General features: G+C 47.7%; 3 protein-coding genes and 2 non-coding genes across 13 annotated transcripts in view; 4 read left to right on the top strand and 1 right to left on the bottom strand.

The window, feature by feature from the left end:
* The window catches only part of Asap2 (ArfGAP with SH3 domain, ankyrin repeat and PH domain 2), a 155922-nt gene extending 153483 nt beyond the window's left edge, over positions 1 to 2439 (top strand). For all 8 annotated transcript variants that reach the window (XM_036170344.1, XM_036170340.1, XM_036170339.1 and 5 more), the window contains one exon: positions 60 to 2439. In XM_036170344.1, the coding sequence (XP_036026237.1) occupies positions 60 to 134 (75 nt within the window). In that variant the 3' untranslated portion in view covers positions 135 to 2439. The remainder of the gene's footprint in view (positions 1 to 59) is intronic.
* A 628-nt stretch (positions 2440 to 3067) lies between these two features.
* Positions 3068 to 16147, bottom strand: Itgb1bp1 (integrin subunit beta 1 binding protein 1). The gene is made up of 8 exons (XM_036171461.1): positions 15979 to 16147; positions 12444 to 12534; positions 10786 to 10889; positions 8660 to 8738; positions 6726 to 6859; positions 4377 to 4469; positions 3750 to 3899; positions 3068 to 3308 (listed from the first exon to the last, which is right to left on the bottom strand). Exons 3-8 carry the CDS (start codon positions 10855 to 10857, stop codon positions 3237 to 3239), a joined length of 600 nt encoding a protein of 199 aa, XP_036027354.1. The 5' UTR covers positions 10858 to 10889; positions 12444 to 12534; positions 15979 to 16147; the 3' UTR covers positions 3068 to 3236.
* Positions 16148 to 16176: 29 nt separating this feature from the next.
* Cpsf3 (cleavage and polyadenylation specific factor 3) overlaps positions 16177 to 18433 on the top strand; it is a 29240-nt gene continuing 26983 nt past the window's right edge. The window contains exon 1 of one of the 2 annotated variants that reach the window (XM_036171455.1): positions 16177 to 16429. In XM_036171455.1, the coding sequence (XP_036027348.1) occupies positions 16380 to 16429 (50 nt within the window). In that variant the 5' untranslated portion in view covers positions 16177 to 16379. The remainder of the gene's footprint in view (positions 16430 to 18433) is intronic. The other variant, XM_036171454.1, reaches the window with a different exon arrangement.
* LOC118572067 lies at positions 17794 to 17900 on the top strand. The gene has a single exon (XR_004943443.1). It is a non-coding gene; the product is annotated as a U6 spliceosomal RNA (small nuclear RNA).
* Positions 18072 to 18203, top strand: LOC118572088. The gene has a single exon (XR_004943458.1). It is a non-coding gene; the product is annotated as a small nucleolar RNA SNORA21 (small nucleolar RNA).

Here is an 18433-nt window from a genome sequence, read left to right as displayed (position 1 = left end):
CGTTGTTGTGTTGACCCTTCGAGGTTGTAATGTTTGTAACCCAAACTTGCTCGTTTCAGATTGGCCACATCGACGGAGACCCCAGCCGCAGAGGAGCCTTCCCTGTTTCATTTGTGCACTTTATTGCTGACTAAACTGCTACTGAACAAAAGGCCTTCCTTTAACCATTCGTTCCGTTTTGTTATTGGTACCAAGACTAGCTATAGCCGGTCTCACGGACCCAGCCCAGCCTCTCCCCAGTTCTGTTCTGAAAACTCAAAGGCAGTTTTTTATGTATAAGCAGATTCCTTTTATAGGTTGTGTTTCTCACGCAACATTGCTATACTTTTACTAGGAAAAGCAGAATTTCCTAAAAAGGGGGGAGGGGAGGGGACAAAAAGCTATTTTAACTCTAGACCCAGGATCCTGCATTTTCAGGAGTAGCTGAACCTTAAAAAAATGCTTAAATGAATTTGGGGGATTCTTACTGCTTTCCTCTACCCGGTTCTGATGTCGGTTCACGTTAGCACAGTCAGTTTAGCAGGCCAGTACCATGCTGCCGTACCCTGAACTTTATCCACAAATGCCATCCATCCATTCACCTTGAAAGACATATATTCCTTTGAAAACCCAGCCAGTGTCTGTTTAAAGCAACTTGGCAATTTACATGTTAGCCGTGTACTTTTCTGGCCCCAGCCTGAGGTGGCAGCTGCCATGACCTCCTGCATGTACGTGTGACCCGTTGTTGTGATCAGCCATACCTGGCCTACTGCTGCTGATGGGTAATTACGACATAGCGATTAGCCGTCTGTTCTGCACCGGTGTTCGTAAGACTAGGGGTGACAGATTGCAAAGCAGCCCCTTACACTAGCTTGTCTGCCCCAGGTGTTGTAGGATTTGCCTCCTTCAGCGTCCCCCGTCACGCAGAAAGCAACTGTATACAAGGACGCGTGGCGCAGACCATGGCAAGCAGCACATGCCTTGCCGTGCCCTGGCGTGTGCCGCTGCCTTCCCAGCTCCCGAGGACACCTGCTTAGCTAGCTTCCTGTCTTGTCTTTCATAGGATTCTCCGAAAGGAACGGTAGCTACACTGTCTTGAAATTTAGCCTGTCCAGTTGTTTGTATTCAAGAGCATATCAGAAATCCATAGACCCTGGGGAACCCAGTACCCCCCCCCAAACACCCCAGTTACACTATGCCAGGCCATCACCTAACATTTAAACTTACAATATGCGGGGTGGGGGAGGGTAGCTAGGTTGTGTATGATAAAAATCAAAACTCATTAGTTTCATGAACTTGACTGTCATACCTCTATTTGATAACTGTAAGCATAAAGTCATAGTGGGGATATGGGCGATTCTGGCGCTCTTTCGGAGTAAAGAGGCAAGCATGGGCGTGAGCAAAGGCTGGAGTATGAGCAAAAGGAACGGGCTGAAGTGTGGGCTTGACTTGTTAGGCAGTGATGCTGTCCAGTTGGTACACTTGATTGAAGCAGTGCCGTCCTGACTCTTGGTGCAAGGCTCTGACAAGCAGGACCTTCCCTTTCTTTGGTTCAAAGAGAACAGGACAAACTGGAATGTTTTAGGATGCCATACAGTGATGGTCTCCTGTCTTTCAGATTCTGGGTAAAAACATGTTAGATCTGTGATTAAGGTCAGTCCCCCCCGCCAACACTAATTGTTCATTTCCAACGTTCAAGCCCCCCTCCTAGTGACTTTTCCCGTAGACTTCAGAGCGTGAACAGATGCATTTTGCACATTGCACTTCCCAATACCTCTCTGACAGCGGACCCCCACCCCCCTACGCATCTGTATCATCGGTCTTTGGTGACCTGGTGCCAGCTCTCTGAGAAATCAAGTTGATTTATGTCAACATTTTAACTCCAGTCCCAAGCTAACCTATCGGGTTCACCGGTACTTAAACGCCTAGGGAGTCTTTTTCCACTTTCTGGTGGTGCTATTGGGCGGTAGTGGAGAGTGCTTTCTACCCGAAGAGAAATCCTATTGACTTCCCTCCCAATTATCCTTCCTAGTCATTTGCTCTTTGCAAATAGAGAAGAAAACACTGTAGATACCTATTTATATTTAAAGTTTACATTTCACAAGCGTCAGCTGTGGAATTTGGGCTTTTTTATTTTATTTTATTTTATTTTTTTGCCATTTCCATCAGGTCTGACTTGGAGAGAAAAATGACTCAGAAACATGGTGCACAGATTAGTGTGATCCTTTGAGGGTGGAGCATGACCTGCAGCCGAGAATGCTATTTTGAGATGTATGATATTCAGTTCATTCACTTGATTACTCTGGTCTTGTTGCAGAGCAACTGTATATACTGTATAACCTAAACGGATTATTTTCATTGTCCTTCATGCCGTGATTTATAATTAGAGCATGTTTAATAAATTGACTTCCTGTTAACCAGTCATTTGACTGGGAAAAAAATAAAGTACTTTTAAATGGACATGGTTTTCATCTTGAAAGTGTTAGCTATTGGCACTCCACAGAGAGGACGTGGACTGTGAGATCTTTAAAAGCCACTTGCAAAAGCCAGCAGATGTCCTTCTAAGGGTCTCTCAACTGAGATAAACTGAGTGTGCTGGGTATTGTGCCAACGGGACCTTCTGTTAGGGTGCTGTTCATCTGGACGCAGCTGTAATCACTCCAAGGTCATGTGGAATTGAGGTCCCCAGTTCAAACCTATGCCTGCCCCTAACCCAGAGTTCCAAGCAAGTAACCCCAAGTCTCTGTGAAGGTACAGGGTGCAAGTCTCATTTAGAGGGAACTTCTATGACACATCAGTATTCATTAAGCTTGTTTGCATTTTAAAAAGACAACACAGGTTTCTTTATCTTATTTTATTAAGTGTATGTGTGAGTGGCTACATGTATGTATGTATACCACATGTATGCCTGGTACCTGAGGAAGCCAGCAGGGGGAGTCGGCTCTCCTGGAACTGGAGTTGCAGGCAGTTTTGAGCTACCATGTGGGTGCTTGGAATTGAACCCAAGTGCTCTTAACTCCTAAGCCGTCTGTCCAGCCCCAACGTTTCTTTTTAGCTCAGAAAGTAGGTAATTTATTGGAAGTTAACCTACTGTTAACGACACCTTTTAATGATGGCTGATATTTTACACATTACACTTTCTTTAGAAAACTGGGTCTGGTCATTACACCCTCTAATAGTTCACTGCTGCATATGGAAAGCTGAAAGATGGAGGACCAGGTGAGCTCTCAGGGTCAGCTTCCACTTGACTGCAGAGTTCAGGGCTTGTCGGACGTCAACACAGAGTCAAATGCTGTGGATAAAACCTTGCAGATGGCTTGGGCTTGCTCCTGCATTGTACGAAGAGATACATTATTGCAGATATGGCCAAAACACATTGTACAGGATGCTCAAGGAACTAATGGACAAAAGGATAGTGAGAACAGAGATGATACATCTCTCCGGAAACTATCCCACCGCCTCACATTGCTTCCCTCCAAATCGTCAGCACCTGCCCTGCCTTAAGCTCTCCTGAGACGGGCAGATGTAATGGCTGCTGCTAAGCCCTGAACCCAAGAAGACAGCAGCTCAGGAGTGGAGGGAGCTCTGACCCAGCCCGGGTCACTGTTGCTCGGCAGGAGCCGTTCCCAGTCTGTCTGAGTAGCTACTGGAGGGGTGGGTTTTCGTTCTGAGGACCACCATTGGGGAGAACCTTTCCTCAGCCTTTGACAGCTGTGGGAGACTCAGTCACCATTTCACCTGTTGAACAGGAACAACCCAGGATAACTCACCAGGCTGTTACACTGGTAAACCCACAGGCTGCATTCTTCATTGCTTGCATCTGTGGTCTTGAGTGCTAGCAAGCTCTTCCCAGCTCCCAGGCCATCGTCATAGCACACCATCCGGATGATTAAATACAGGGCATGCCTATGCAAAACGCCCTGTGGGAATCGCAAGACCTTCAGGAAGCTGGCTACCAGTGTTTCTCAGTTCCCAGGAAACACATTCCCCACGCAGAACGCATTAGGAGCCTTGAAAGGGCAGGACCGTGGATCTGGGGGAAGGAATGCACAGCTTCCCAGCCCAAGGGACACCAGTATGCCTAGTTATGGGGTGACTTGCTTTCAGGGTCACAGTTGCCTGTTTGGACCCAGAGTCATAGGAGCAAAGGCATCTGAGCTGTCCTCATCTCTGCCTGTCCTCCACACCAACCAACAGCTACTTTCGAATGGCATGGGGTCCCCGCATGAAACACACTGGGGGCCACACGTGAGAAATACAAATGAAGCCCCTGTTCACCCTAAGGAATGGGCAGCGATTAACACCACTTAAGACACAGGAGACCCAAGTCCGAGTGTACCCTTAAAGGCTGGGGTCCCGATTTCCTAGAATGTACTTCCTGAGCACACTGCACTTACATGCTGATCCGTGGTTGAGACTTTTATGCCGTACTTGGAAACACCCAGAATAAACTCCTCCTCCAGGGGAACAAAAGGCAGCTTTCCATCTTGCTTTAAAGTGAAATACATCATACCACAGACATTAAAATGACACAATCATCTTAAGGTTGATTAGTGGCTTCTGGTATCTGACTATCAAAGCTTCCAACCCTTTAGAGTTCAGTCTATACAAATATTTCCCCCAAATTCAGATCCTATCTACTCCCTGTGTACTGTTCTGTCCTTTTGTGGTGTAAACCCTAACCCTAATGGCAAATGGAGGCCCTAGCCACAGATCTTAGTGACATTAAAAATATTTACACTAGCTGGGCCGTGGTGGTGCACGCCTTTAATCCCAGCACTTGGGAGGCAGACCCAGGTTTATCTCTGTGAGTTCGAGGCCAGCCTGCTCTACAGAGCGAGATCCAGGACAGGGACCAAAACTATGTAGTCTTGAAAAGCCAATATATATTTACACTATTAAGCCAGGAGTGGCACAAGCTTTTAGTCCCAGCACTTGGGAGCACAGGCAGAAGGATATCGTGAGTTCGAGGCCAGCCTGGTCTATAGTTCCAGGAGTATGTACCTATCTCAAAACAAGCAAAACAAAATTTACATTATTTAGGTTTACAGATCCTCAGAGCTCATCTCATATCAGAACAGGGAGTGATCAGGTAGCAGGCGACATCTTTCTCACAGTCGATTTCTGTCTGACTGCCGAGATACATCTTGGTGGCTACAGATACCGGGCTCAGGATGACAAGCTGTTGATGAGTTAACTCCTGTCATAAAACCATCCATCAACAGTCTGAGCTGTCCACAGACAGAAGAGTGGGTGGTAACTAACTGATCATACCCCCACCTCACCCCCCGCAAACCAGCCCGTCCCATCCACCTAAGAATGCTGCCTAATTTGTCTTCTCTCAAGAAAGATACTGCTGGCAGACAATGGGTGCTCTGCATTGTAAATGTTTTTGTGGAAATGATGAATTACAGTAATGGAACCGTGGCCACATGCTTCAGTCCTTGGCCCTCCCACTATTAGTAGTACCCTGCCAATCACTTCTCACATTATCTAAGACTCAAAATAACGCCACTGTCAATAATGGCATTTTATCAAACAAAACTCTGGTGGATGAGTAATTCAGCCGTTCTTACAGGGTGAAGGGGGTGCTAATACAATTTTGAACATGCTAATGTGATTTTGAATGTCTTTCCCTATAACATTTTGTCACTTATACTTTGAGTGACCATATTCCAAGCTAAATTTGGGGATAACTAACGATCTCTACCAAAAGTTCTGCTAAACTGCAAAACAGATTCACTAATATTCCTTTTCGGTAACTTCCTTCATGGCCATAAAGTCATATGTCATGTCTAATACTCCCAGTCCCCATGTCTTAAGAGACTTCAGGTTTTCTATGTTGTTCTGGCTGTGCTGGAGCTCTTGTTATATAAACCAGGATGGCCCTGAACTCACAGAGATCCACCTGTCTCTGCCTCCTAAAGTGTAAAGGTAAGTGTATAGATCTTATAATTTTATTTTATAAACAGTATGGCATTATCTTAATTTTTCCCCATATAGATTTTTGTAAGATACGTATTTTTTGCCTGCATGCATATATGTGTTCAGTGAGCATGCAGCACCTGAGGAGCTGGAAGAGAGCGTTGGTCCTCTGGAGCTGCAGTCACAGGTGGCTGTGAGCTTCATCTGGCCTGGAACAGAACCTGGGTCCTCTGCAGGAACAGCCGGTGCTCTTAACCACCAAGCTACATCTCCAGCCCTCCAATGATTATTTTTTGTTGCTGGTTTTTTGTTTGTTTTGTTTTGTTTTTGTTTTTTGAGACAGGGTATCTCTGTGTAGTTTTGCGCTTTTTCCTGGAATTCGCTTTGTAGACCAGGCTGGCCTCGAACTCACAGAGATCTGCCTGCCTCTGCCTCCTGAGTGCTGGGATTAAAGGCGTGCAACACCACCGCCCAGCCATGTCACGAGTTTTTAAATTCGTGAAAGCAGTTCAGTAGAGTAAGGCTTTGACAGATTGTTGTAGAAGAATCTACCGTTTAAGCAGTGAGCACAGTCAGTTCGTCAGTAAACCAGGAGACCAGTCAAACCCATACAGTAAAAAGTTCTGTGCCTGGAGAAAGAAACTTTTCTCCTATGAGGCTCCATCTCCAGGCCTTGCACGGTCTGTGACTCAAAGCTGCCCCAGGATGAGATCAAAGATGGCGAGCACCCTGCAGTGGACCCAAGGGAAACCTTTTCCTTCAAGGCTGTACCATCACAGGCAGAGGTTTCAACTGGAACCAGGTTTTGCTCTGCCACTCACCTGGGCGACATCTATATAATTTATCAGGTCCAGTGGTCCTTGGAGACTCTTCCCCTGAGACAGGTCCAGTTTCTCGATGGCACCAACATACTTTATTCGAAACTCGGCACACGTGTCTAAGCTGTTGCTTGGTCCTAAGATTACAATAGACTTGAAAAGCAGTGCCTACTTCACAGAACATTGTCTCTTTTTAAAGATTGTTTTTATTTTACATGTACAGGTGTTCTACCTGCATCTATGTAAACGAGGCTGGACAGATGGCTCAATGGTAAAGAGCACTGACTGCTCTTCCAGAGGACCTGGGTTTAATTCCCAGCAACCACATGGTGGCTCACAACCACCTGTAATGAGATCTGGTGCCCTCTTCTGGCCTGCAGGGATACGTGCAGGCAGAATACTGTATACATAACAAATAAATAAATCTTAATAAAATAAAATAATAATATTCTTTAAATAAGTAAGTAAGTAAATAGATGAATAAATGTGATGCAATCCCTGAGAAGGCCAGGAAAGGGGGATGGATCCCCTGGAGTTGGAGTTGAAGACAGTTGTAAGCTGCCGTGCGGTAGCTGGGAACCAACCAGGACCCTCTGCAAGAGCAGCCAGTGCTCTTAACCTCTCAGCCATCCCCAGTCCATTTCATTTTGAAACTAACTCTCACTCTGTCCGCCAGGATGGCTTAGAAGCACAGAGAGCTGACTGTCCCAGCCTCTCAGAGTGCTGGGATTAAAGGCATCCTCCATGTTAGCTTTTTATTTTATTTTTTACTGGTTTTTGAGGCAAGGTCTTACCATCTAGCTCTGGCTAGCCTGGAACTTACTATGTAGACCAAGCTGGCCTCAAACTCAGAGATCCACCTGCCTCTAAGCACTGCGATTAGAGGCGGGCACTACCATACCTGGCTCCACTCCCAGCTTCTTAGTTATGAGTTTCTAAGTGAAGATTTCTTGATATACTAGGGAGGAAGGGACTTAAAATTTTATTAAGCTTTTTCCTCAGTGACTGGCTACACCAGATATATAAAACATCAATGATGGAGCAAATGAATACTGATAACCTTCAGTTCAAAATAAACAAAACTGTAAAAGCCAACTAGAGAGTGAATGGTACCTTTATCATACATAACTACTACTTGGGGTTCCTTTTACTTTATCTCATGATTCAGGACACCGTTCTATCATTCGATCAGAAATGCCAACTTCTTTTTTTAAGTTTATGTAGAACAATGGCAGAGGTCCCTTCTCAGATGCAACAGAATCTAGCCAGTTCAGAAACTCCCACAGACCACTTCTGACACCTGCCATGCTAAGGAAGTTAAGCACAGCCGTTTCCACTGTTTGAAAACGATGCCAGCTTTTAACACCTGGAGGTAAAGATAATAAATTTTTATGTGACAACATTATTTTGGGTAAAATGAATATGAATGCAATGCATTTCCAATTACCAGCTATTTACAGAGCTCGGTTAGGAGTCTCCTAATTTCTAAGGATCTACCAGTTTCAGGTGGTTGTATAACTGCACATGTCTGGGACACACGTCCTCATTTCCCGTGTGTTCCCGGTCATCTCAACTAGGGTATCTGGAAGCAGCCTTTGAGGTTAATGGTTCCTAAACCCCTCACCACTAACACATTTGCCCAGTTGCCAAAACCATAAACCCAAGTATAATCCAGTCCCCACTGCCTACTAAAAAGCTGCTTTGAAACTGCTTAGTCATTGGCAGGGATGTTTTCGAAAGCTTGCCCTCAGACCCACTGAGAACACTCTGCCTAAGTGCCTTTGGCAAGTTCCTACCGCACAACACTTTCCCCGTCTCGCCAAGTTTCTGAACTTCGCAGAAGTGGCAGAGGAGAGGAGACAGAAGGCCTTGCTCAGCCACACAAAACCAGGAGAGTAAACACAAGAGCAGTCACCAGGTCACCGGGCCCCTCGTACCTGAGCTTTTGGTGGAGTCGGTATCGAGGCTGGCGACTGTGCTGGATCTCGAGAGACCACCCAGGCTGGAATCCACGGACTGCGAAGAAACACAGTAAGACATATGTCTTCCCTGATGCAAATTCCTTGTGAGGCTGAGCTGACACACAATTTCTGGTCGATTATTCCGGCAGACTAGATGGCAGCTGAAGACATTTTCCACAGCAAACTTCAAAAGTCACATGACACGTGACTGCTCTTGCAACCACACGACACCGGATGTCAGTCTGAGGCTTAGCTGTCAGCTCCCCTCCCTTACTCTGCCTTACACTTGGAGCCTTTGTGACCCCTCCTCCTGCTGTCCTGTTCTTTCCATGGAACCGCAAAAGAATCCTGTGCCTAAAGCCAGCCACTGAGCACCGAACGTCCCTGCCTGACACCGAGAGGGACGGAGTCTCCCCGTTCCTAATCTCTGCAATTATTCCCTCTAGTTTCTGGCCCACAGCAGGCCTGGGGTTATGAGACAGCATGGCTGTGGATGTGAACAGAAGGACAGAACTGGTGGCCAAAATGTAAACGATGTAATTAGTTCCACCGGACTCCACTGTCCGTACCATTCATTTCTTTAGAAAAAGCATTCTCTGGAAACCCTGCTTTAGAAGGTGAGTGTTTCATAAAGCCACTGGTACTGCCAGGCAATGTTCAAACAGTCTCTGGTACATGGAGCTTAACCCATCTTGCTGTGAAGGAAATACTGTTAAATGCACAACAAGCCCTAGACTCCAAGAGGTCTCACCCCTCAGTGCCTGCAATTTCTATCATTTAAAAATAACATTTTGGGTGGTGGTGGCGGCGCACCTTTTATCCCAGCACTCGGGAGGCAGAGGCAGGCCCATCTCTGTGAGTTCAAGGCCAGCCTGGTCTACAAAGCGAGTTCCAGTAAAGGCTCCAAAGCTACACAGAGAAACCCTGTCTCGAAAAACAAAAACAAAACAAAACAAAAACATTTTATGGGCTGCTGAAATGGTGCAGCTCTTCTAGAGGACCCGAGTTCAGTTCCCAGCACCCACAGCAACTCAGAACTCACCATAACTCCTGTTTCAGGGTTCCAATGCCTTCTTTTAGGCTTTGTGGGTAGCCACACCCACCTGCATGTAACCCCTCTCTTATTTATATACAGATAACTAAAAATAAATCTTTAAAAAGTTAAATTAAAAAAAAAAAACATTTAGAGGCAAGCATTTTGGCCCCTAAGTCCAGCACATGGGAGGTAAAGAATCAGGAGACGAAGGTTATGTTTCAGCACTCCTTGCTGTGACTTTGGGGCCAGCCTGAGCTACCTGAGACCCTATCTGAAGGAGGAGAAAAGACGCTGTATATGGGTCACTGAGGTAAGGGCACTTGCTGCCCAAACCCAACAACCTGAGTTCTATCCCCACAATCCACATCCTGGAAGCTGTGGTGAACAAGAATGGCCCCCAGAGTCATGTGTTTGAATGCTTGGCCTATAGGGAGTGGCACCGTTAAGGGGTGTGGCCTTGTTGGAGTGGGTGTGGCCTTGTTGGAGTAGGTGTGGCCTTGTTGGAGGAAGTGTGTCATTGTGGGGGTGGGCTTTGAGGTCTCCTATGCTCAAGCTACACCCAGCACACAGTTCACTTCCTATTGCCTGCAGATCAAGACTCAAGCTCCTCCTCCAGCACCACGTCTGCCTGCACGCTGCCATACTTCCCACCACGGTGATAATGGACTACCTCTCTGAACTGTAAGGCAGCCTCAGTGAAATGTTTTCCTTTCTAAGAGTTGCCATGCTCATAGTCTGTCTTCACAGCAATAGAAATCCTGAGACGGACGCCTAGAACCAACTCCTACCAGTTGCCTCTCTGACCTCCACACATGTGCTGAGGCACACATGCACCTCAGTCGCTCAGATCTGTGTATTCTAATGAGACCACTCATAGCTTTAGTCCCATTTAGTTGAGTGAATTTAAGAATTTCAGACAATTACCATAATAATAATAAAGTCAGAGCAAACACAGAGTGCCAGGTAAGGTGCTTGGCCAGGACTGTGTGCAAGCTGGTTAGGAGTAACGTCCTCATTGCTCTGGGCGTCTGTCCCACCCCATGCATGCGCATGCGCTCTCTCTCACCTTGCTCTTGGTGCTGATCTCACTGCTCTGGGAACTGCTGCTGCTGTGTCGCTTCTTGCCTTTGCGAAACATCTTTCACCATAGCTTGATCCAGAGAAGATGCCCTGGAGGACAAGGAAAAAGTGTGTCCAGTGTAGTCAAGGAAATCAGCATCAGCAGTGAGGCGGTGGTGGTGCACGCCTTTAATCCCAGCACTTGGGAGGCAGAGCCAGGCAGATCTCTGTGAGTTCGAGGCCAGCCTGGGCTACAGAGCGAGTTCCAGGACAGGCTCAAAGCTACACAGAGAAACCCTGAGTTCGGTTCCCAGCACTGATATCAGGTGGCTCACAAACACCTGCAGCTCTAGCTCCAGAGGATCCAGTGTACTTTTCTGCTCTTTCATGGTACCTGCATACCTATGGTGTGTACACACAAAGACATACATACACATCAAATACATACATACTTACATACAAGTAAAAAAAAAAATAAAAAAATAAAAAAAACAGGGCAGGAGAGTTGGCTCAATGGCTAAGGGCAGTTGCTCTTGTAGAGGACCTTGTAGGCTCCCAGCACCTACATGGCAGCTCACAACAGTCCATAAGTCCAGTTCCAGGGAATCTGATGCCTTTTCTGGCCTCTGTAGGCACCAGACACATATGTGGCTCACAAACACACATGCAGGCAAAACATTAATACACATAAAAATAAATAATTCTTTAGAAATATTTACAAAAAGTGAAAAACAAATCAAAAATCCCTGTCTGTATTGATAGGTGAAAAGTACTTTTTCCCAAACTAACACAAATCACCCAATTCTCAAAGATCCAGATGCCTTACTTTTGAGGTGATTCAAGATTTGACTGAAATGCATGACACATTATAACCAAGACCCTGAGATCCAGTGACCTCAGGTACTTGGTGCAGTGGTAGGACTAAGAGTTGAAAGGATCTACACATCCCAGATAAAGACTGTGCACCAGTACTGGCACCCCAACCCCCAAGATTTTGAGACAGAGTCTCTCGGGTCAAGCTGGCCTTGAACTCAATGTCTGACCTAAGATGATCCCAAACTCCTGATCTCACCTCTACTTCTAGGATGCTGAGATTATAGGCATGCACCAGCATGCCCTCTTCCCCAGTCCTTGAGACAGAATCTGGCTATGTAGCCCAGGCTAAACATAAACTCCTGATGGATGCTCTTGTCTGAGCTTCCCAATCGCTGGGATGACAGGCCAGGACTACCACACCTGGGGAAATGTGCATTTTTCTGTTCATAGAGAAAGGCCTGGGAATAAAAATCTGACATGAAAAGCATTCCTAGGTGTCAGCTCCTCAACCCTCTGCAACAAGAAGAAGCAGGGACTTGAAGGTGGGGTACGGTCTATATTTTTGTATTGAGGGAGTCTTGACCCAATTTTCAACTCGGAATTTTTGAGTAAGACAAGCCTGACACATTTTTACCCAACACTGATCTCAACAGATCATGCTTACACCAGAACTGAACACTTTCTTTTTTTTTCTTTTCTTTTCTTTTTTTTTTTTTTCTGTGTGTGTGTGTGTGTGTGTGTGTGTGTGTGTGTGTGTGTGTAGCTGAGGATTGAACCCAGGGCCTTGCGCTTGCTAGGCAAACACTCTACCACTGAGCTAAATTCCCAACCCCAGAACCGAACACTTACTTGTGGTGTTCTCCAAGGTTCTGCACACAGTGATCTACGCAGGAGCTTCCCTTCCCGGTGTACCCAGTCCCTTCCAGGCTGAGCAGTGGACCTAGCAGAGGAAGAAAAATGGGTAGTGCGCAGAGGACCTGAAAACAAGCTCGGAGCTCCTGCTGGTTCTTGTAGAGCCCACTCTCAGCCCACCGGCTAGGCTACTTGCCATGGCAGCCTGAGCCCAAGAGTGTAGAAAGCCTCTCACTCAGTCCTGATTAGGCAGTCTGGTGGTTTGAAAGAAATTGGCTCCCACAGGGAGTGGCTCCATTAAGAGGTGTGGCCTTGTTGGAGGAAGTGTGTCACGGTGGGGGTGGGCTTTGAGGTCTCCTACGCTCAAGATACCACTCAGTGTCACAGACCATTTCCTGTTGCCTGCCTGCAAGATGTAGGACTCTCAACTCCTTCTCCAGTACTCTGTCTTCCTGCACACTGCCATGGCCCTTCATGATGATAAAGGACTGTAAGTGAGCCACCCTAATTTATATGCTTTCCTTTATAAGAGTTGCTGTGGTCATGGTGTCTCTTCACAGCAATAGAAACCCTAAGACAGGCAGGAAGCACCTAGGTGCTGGGAACTCATGGCACAGGACAAAGCTGATGTGTGTGCGTGCGTGTGTGTGCGTGTGCGTGTGCGTGTGTGTGTGTATGTGTGTGTGTGTGTGTGTGTGTATGTGTGTGTGTGTGTTGGGGGTGTGTGTGTGTCCATTTTTAGTGGGAGTGAGTAGATATAAGAAAAATCAAACTATTGGAGAACAAACATTCTCTTGAGGGAATGAGAAACTCAAAGAGAAAAGGGCAGGGCCAGGAGGAGAGAGTGTCCAAGGCCTGAAAGCATGGTTGAGTGTAACAGTCTATAGAGGTGCTTCCAGAGTGGTCAAGGTCATGGCCAGATGTCTGCGCTGCAGACCCTCGCTGGACGCCCGCCATGGGACTAACCGCCTGGGGTGGGAGCAAAGAGGGTGAAAGGTCGTGCAGAAGTTGCTGCAAAGGATGACTCCACACCCAAAGATGCCTGCAGTGAGGGACTGACGGCAGCAGAGCCCTATTCCCAGGCCTGTGCCAAACCAGCTTAGCCCAGCAGCACCATGAAGTCACCTGTGATAGTTAAGGTACTTGTTGGTGACCTCCTCGGGCATATTATATTCTAGTGCAGACCTCTTGGTATCGACAGAGGATCAGTTCCATAACCGCACAAAATGCTTATAACCCATACACACCCTCCCACACCCCTTAAATCAGTTCTAAATTATGTAGTGTAACTAGGCAAGCAGTCACCGCTGAGCTGAACCTCAGGTTGATAGCTCATGTAAGTGCTGCAGAAATCGTTGTTCTGATGGGTTATTTAGGAAATAATGATAAGGGGGGAAGGCTCCACTTATTTGGTACAATGGAATGTTGGTCTCCTTTTCACAATGCAGCTTTAAAAATCTGCCACAGGGCCTTGGTGTCACCCCTTTAATCCTAGCACTAGGCTCTCCGTGTTCGAGGCCAGCCTGGTCTAGAGATTGAGTTCCAGGAGAGCCAGGGCTACCGAGAGAAACCATGTCTCAAAACAAAACAAAAAAACAACCCCCCACCCCCCAAAAAATAAATGATTATCTGGGGTTGTTTGAATTTGAGGATACAGAACTCATTAGATGTGGAGTTATGATTATATGTATCAATAAATACTTATTTTATATTAATTTTAAAAGTTACTTAAAAATAAAATCTGATTCTCTTGTTAGTAGAATCCTGAAGCATACCCACAAACCTTGGCAATGATCTGGACATCACTAAGGCCTTTGTAACATCTCAAAACTTGCTTCCCAGAATGAATCCAGGAACTTGAGGGGAAAGAACTGCTTGGTCTTTGGTATCTACAGCTATTCTGGTTGCAGGTACTTAAGCAAATTATCGTCGATTCTAAATTATTCATGCATAAAAGTGAGCCTGGGGATGCTATCCACCAGCTGGGTGTTACACAGGTTCATCAAATGCAAAGCTGCCAAAGGCTGAACATACCCACCTCCCTCCAGACATGCTCCTCCCTCATCTCTCCTACTCAGGCAATTAAGAAAGAAACCAGAATATCATCAATCCCTCATTGCTCTTCAGCCCCCACATCCAATTAAGCTTCAGGATCCCAGAGTGCACTGTAACCAGCCCCACATCTTTGCTGGATTAATGGCATTCTTTTCCTCGTGCATGTGATAAATCTTCAATCTATAGAAAATGCCCAAGTACACAGTTTGACACATTGAAGGAATCCACAAACCCACTGAAGATACTTTGTGGATTAAAAAGCCTTTACCTTGGAGGTGGGGCTGTGTGTGTATGTAGGAGTAGGGTTCTCTGAAACTGGTGTTAAGCCACTGAACATGGGTGCTTGGAACCTAACTTGGATCCTCATTAAGAGCAGTCTCTTAACCACTGAGTCAGCTCTTGGGATAAGTGATCTTGTCCTACAGGGCTTTTGGCTCTAAGATCTGCCTCCAGAGTTTAGCCAAAAAGATGACAAAGAGTTCTTTCAAACACAGGTCAGAGACCACTGAAGCCTTCACTGGTTCCCCACAGTAACGGACTGAAGGTCAAATCTCTCTGGCAAGACACTCAAGGTTCTCCACCCACCACCTGCTACACCCTCAGTTCATCTCTCGGGAACGCAAAGCCGCCTTGGTTCTCAGCGGTGCTATCTATGCTCCCGTATGCTGTGCTCCAACTTCTCCTCCCACAGAACTCTTCATTTTATGTCTCTTGCCAGCTACTCGCCACTCATAACTTATTTCAGGCCTCTTCTAAGAAAGCCTTCCTTGGACTTCTAGTTTGGACTAAAGGACCCACATCTTGAGTGTCGATCAGATCACAGCCATCTTCTATTTAAAACTCTCGCTCTCTCAACTAACTAGTCCAAGGCGGGGCTGGGGTTGTTCTTGGTGGATAGACAGGCTAGCGGAGGGTTCTGAGAATTGCCTTGGGAAGTGATATCCCAAACACAACTAGTACTAAAGCAGCCAACATCGCCAAATGCAGCACCAGGCGCTCCAAATACCGCTAGTCCTCACTCCCGCCCAGGAGGAGCAGTGGGTCCCTCGCGTCCTCTGCGCCTCCGGAGTAGTGGGAACGCCCAGCTGCATGCACAAGAGGCAGCCAAGCCAGAGATTCAATAACTTGTCCCACATCACAAAGTTAACTTGGGGACCCAGACAAGAGCAGGGTCCCAAAGCTCTTTGCACACACGCCTCGCACGAGTGAGGATGTAGACAGCCAACTCCAACCCCAGTGTCGGGGTGCAGCAGCAGTCAGAGGGAGGGAGGCCTCAGGGCCCTTGCTGAGCCTGGTCCTCGGGGAGGCGGGCGATGGACCTGTCACGGGAACGCGGGTCCCTCCCTGACCGGGCGCCGAGGCTCCTCTTCCTTTCCCCGATTTGCACTCAGTCGGTGCCTCCGCCTCGGGGCGTGGGACCGGAGATGGCGGGCTCCGGGGGACCCCACCTACCCGCGCCCTCCGGCCCGGTTCTCACCTCCCCGCCTGGGTTCGTTCGTCCGGGGGCCTCCGGCGCCTCGCAGGGTGTAGGATGGTCCAGCAGCAGCGGCCGCGCGGCTACTCCGGTTCGAAATCCAGCTCCAGCTTTGCCAGTTCTCCTGCTCCTGATCCTCTAGGCCACGCCCCAGTTCTGCGCAGGCGCAGTCTTCAGGCCCCGCCTCCAGTTCCTAATCGCGCCGCGGGGAACCTGGGGAAAATCGTGTTCTCAGACCGGAAGTTGGAGGGAGGAGCTTCCTTCTGGGCGCTTTAGGGCGCCGGAAGTTGTGTGTTGGTGGTCGTGGGGGCGTTTTTCTCTTCCTTAGTTCGCCGTGGCGGTGCTTTCAGTTGAGAGACTGCGGCGGCGGGTTCCTGGTCCACGCTGCTCCTGAGACTGCCAGGATGTCCGCGATTCCCGCAGAGGAGAGCGACCAGCTGCTGATCCGACCCCTGTAAGGGACGAAGCCCCCCGGATGTGTGAGAGCCAGGGGTTCGCCGCGGGGAGGCTGCTGCGGGGCCAGCTCCCAGGCTCCAGGGGTTTGGAGAATGTTGATCGTGGGGCCTGCTAGGTTGAATGTCATTTTCCTTTTCCTTCAGTCTCAGGGGAGCTGGGGGAAAAAAAAAATCCAGGTCATTGGGCGCCTCGTAAAGAAAGGGTTTGCCAATTAGCACAAGCCTGGATCTCGCACATCAGGTCACGTCTTGAGGGAACCGGCCGGTAGAGGAGGAGTGTGCAAGGGAAAACTGCGTCTGTCTAATTATCTCCAGGACCCCTCACGTGCTCTGGTGGCCGGGGTGGTAAAGACGCGCGCCGTACTTGAGTGTGGACCTTCAGAGCTCAGACCTTAGCAGACGGTGGGAGGAAGTTGCAGAGGAGAAAGCAGAGGTGTCACGGAGAGAAATTCCGCGCTCCATTAGCGCTAAAGTCTGGTTTTAGTGGAAATGGCTTTCAGCGTTCCTGGAAAGTTTGCAGAGAATTGCCTCAGGCATGTAAAGGTGAAGAACGTATTGGTCCAGATGAGCGGTTTGACCCCACACATGACTATTGCGCGGTTTTAGATACTAGCTAGCACCGCATGCATGTGTACAGTTTTCAGAAGATAGAAACTAGCTCCATTACCCATTCATTAAGATTTACTGAGCACTGACCAATGATGGCACCCGCGTGTCTCTGCTGTCCCCCTGTACACACTAAGCAAGTATCACATACCTCACCAGGCATGGACTAAGAGTTCACCGATTTCACTCCTTTGGTGAGATTGTAGAACAAAGTGGGGAGGCCTGAGATGAGTTTGTAAAAACAGGATTCAGCTACCTTGGAGTCACACCTGAAATGCAGTCTTTCTATTTAATAGGGAAGTAGCCTGTCTGAATCCACTTCCTCACATGGAAACAGCTATTGTAAGGAGGGAAGCTCATGGGCAGTATTCAGTAAATCATGCTCACTTGACTTCTGTTACAAGAGTACAGGTAGGCACTGTGCTGAGAGCCAGAGAGTCTGGAAACGGGACTTTCTAACAGACTGAGGCAAGGATATCTCATGCATCCTGGAAATGTGACTGATAAGTGGTAAAGAATCCATCGGAAATTAAAGACAGTGTAGGAGCCAGAGTGTTCCAGGGGAAGATGAGGGTGGTCCCAACTCATGGCCAGTTCACTGTGGTTGTGGTTAACAGATAGCAGATGACTTGGGGCAGGCTATCAGGGCCCACCTTATGAAGATTTGAAGAGTTTGAGTATGCATCGCACCCATTATAGTGAGCCAGCAAGGGATTTGAAGCAATCATACTGTGGGGATTACATGAAGAATGTGGCCGTGCTCACTTCTGCAGCACATACACTAAATTTGGAACGATACAAAGAAGATTAGCATGGCCCCTGCGCAAGGATGACACGCAAATTTGTAAAGCGTTTCATTATTTTAGCTGGGCAGCGGTGGTGCACGCCTTTAATCCCAGCCCTCGGGAGGCAGAGGTAGGCGGATCTCTATGAGTTCAAGGCCAGCCTGGTCTATAGAGCATGATCCAGGACAGGCACCAAAACAACACAGACCAAAAAAAAAAAAAAAGAATGTGGCTACTGCCCCCGACCCCAACCCCTTTAAAAGCACTCAGTAGGCCTTTTGCTAGTGACCCACTGAGCCGTCAAGAAGGGGCAGAGTTAAAACATCACTTTTGGGTGAAGTGGCAACATGTGTTGTTCGCTTCAATCAGTGTTGTGACAAGAAAACAACAAAACACTGCAGTGTGGTAGACGACTAAAAAGATGGCTGAAGTGAAGAGGCTGGTCGGCTGTCATCGACCTGGTCCAGTTCTGAGTGACTTGGGCTTGTAGCCAGGAACGGGAGGGGGATGGGCTGGGGAGAATTGGGTCCCGGGAGCTCAGAAGTGGAGTCTGGAGGATTTTCTAACTGCTCGGATGTTATCTGAAGGGATAGTCATGGAGCACAGACGGTA

Source organism: Onychomys torridus, chromosome 21 (genome assembly GCF_903995425.1).
Source record: "Onychomys torridus chromosome 21, mOncTor1.1, whole genome shotgun sequence".
NCBI lineage: Eukaryota > Metazoa > Chordata > Mammalia > Rodentia > Cricetidae > Onychomys > Onychomys torridus.
The sequence above is the reverse complement of the archived record's forward strand: the minus strand, read 5'-3'. Positions and strand labels throughout refer to the sequence as shown.

Coding starts and splice junctions, on each gene's coding strand:
- Itgb1bp1 (XM_036171461.1), bottom strand. CDS start 10,857: ATGTTTCGCAAAGGCAAGAAGCGACACAGCAGCAGCAGTTCCCAGAGC. Junction 6,860..8,659: donor CGACTCCACCAAAAGCTCAG/GTACGAGGGGCC, acceptor TTGTAATCTTAG/GACCAAGCAACAGCTTAGAC. Junction 3,900..4,376: donor TCTCAACCACGGATCAGCAT/GTAAGTGCAGTG, acceptor CGATTCCCACAG/GGCGTTTTGCATAGGCATGC.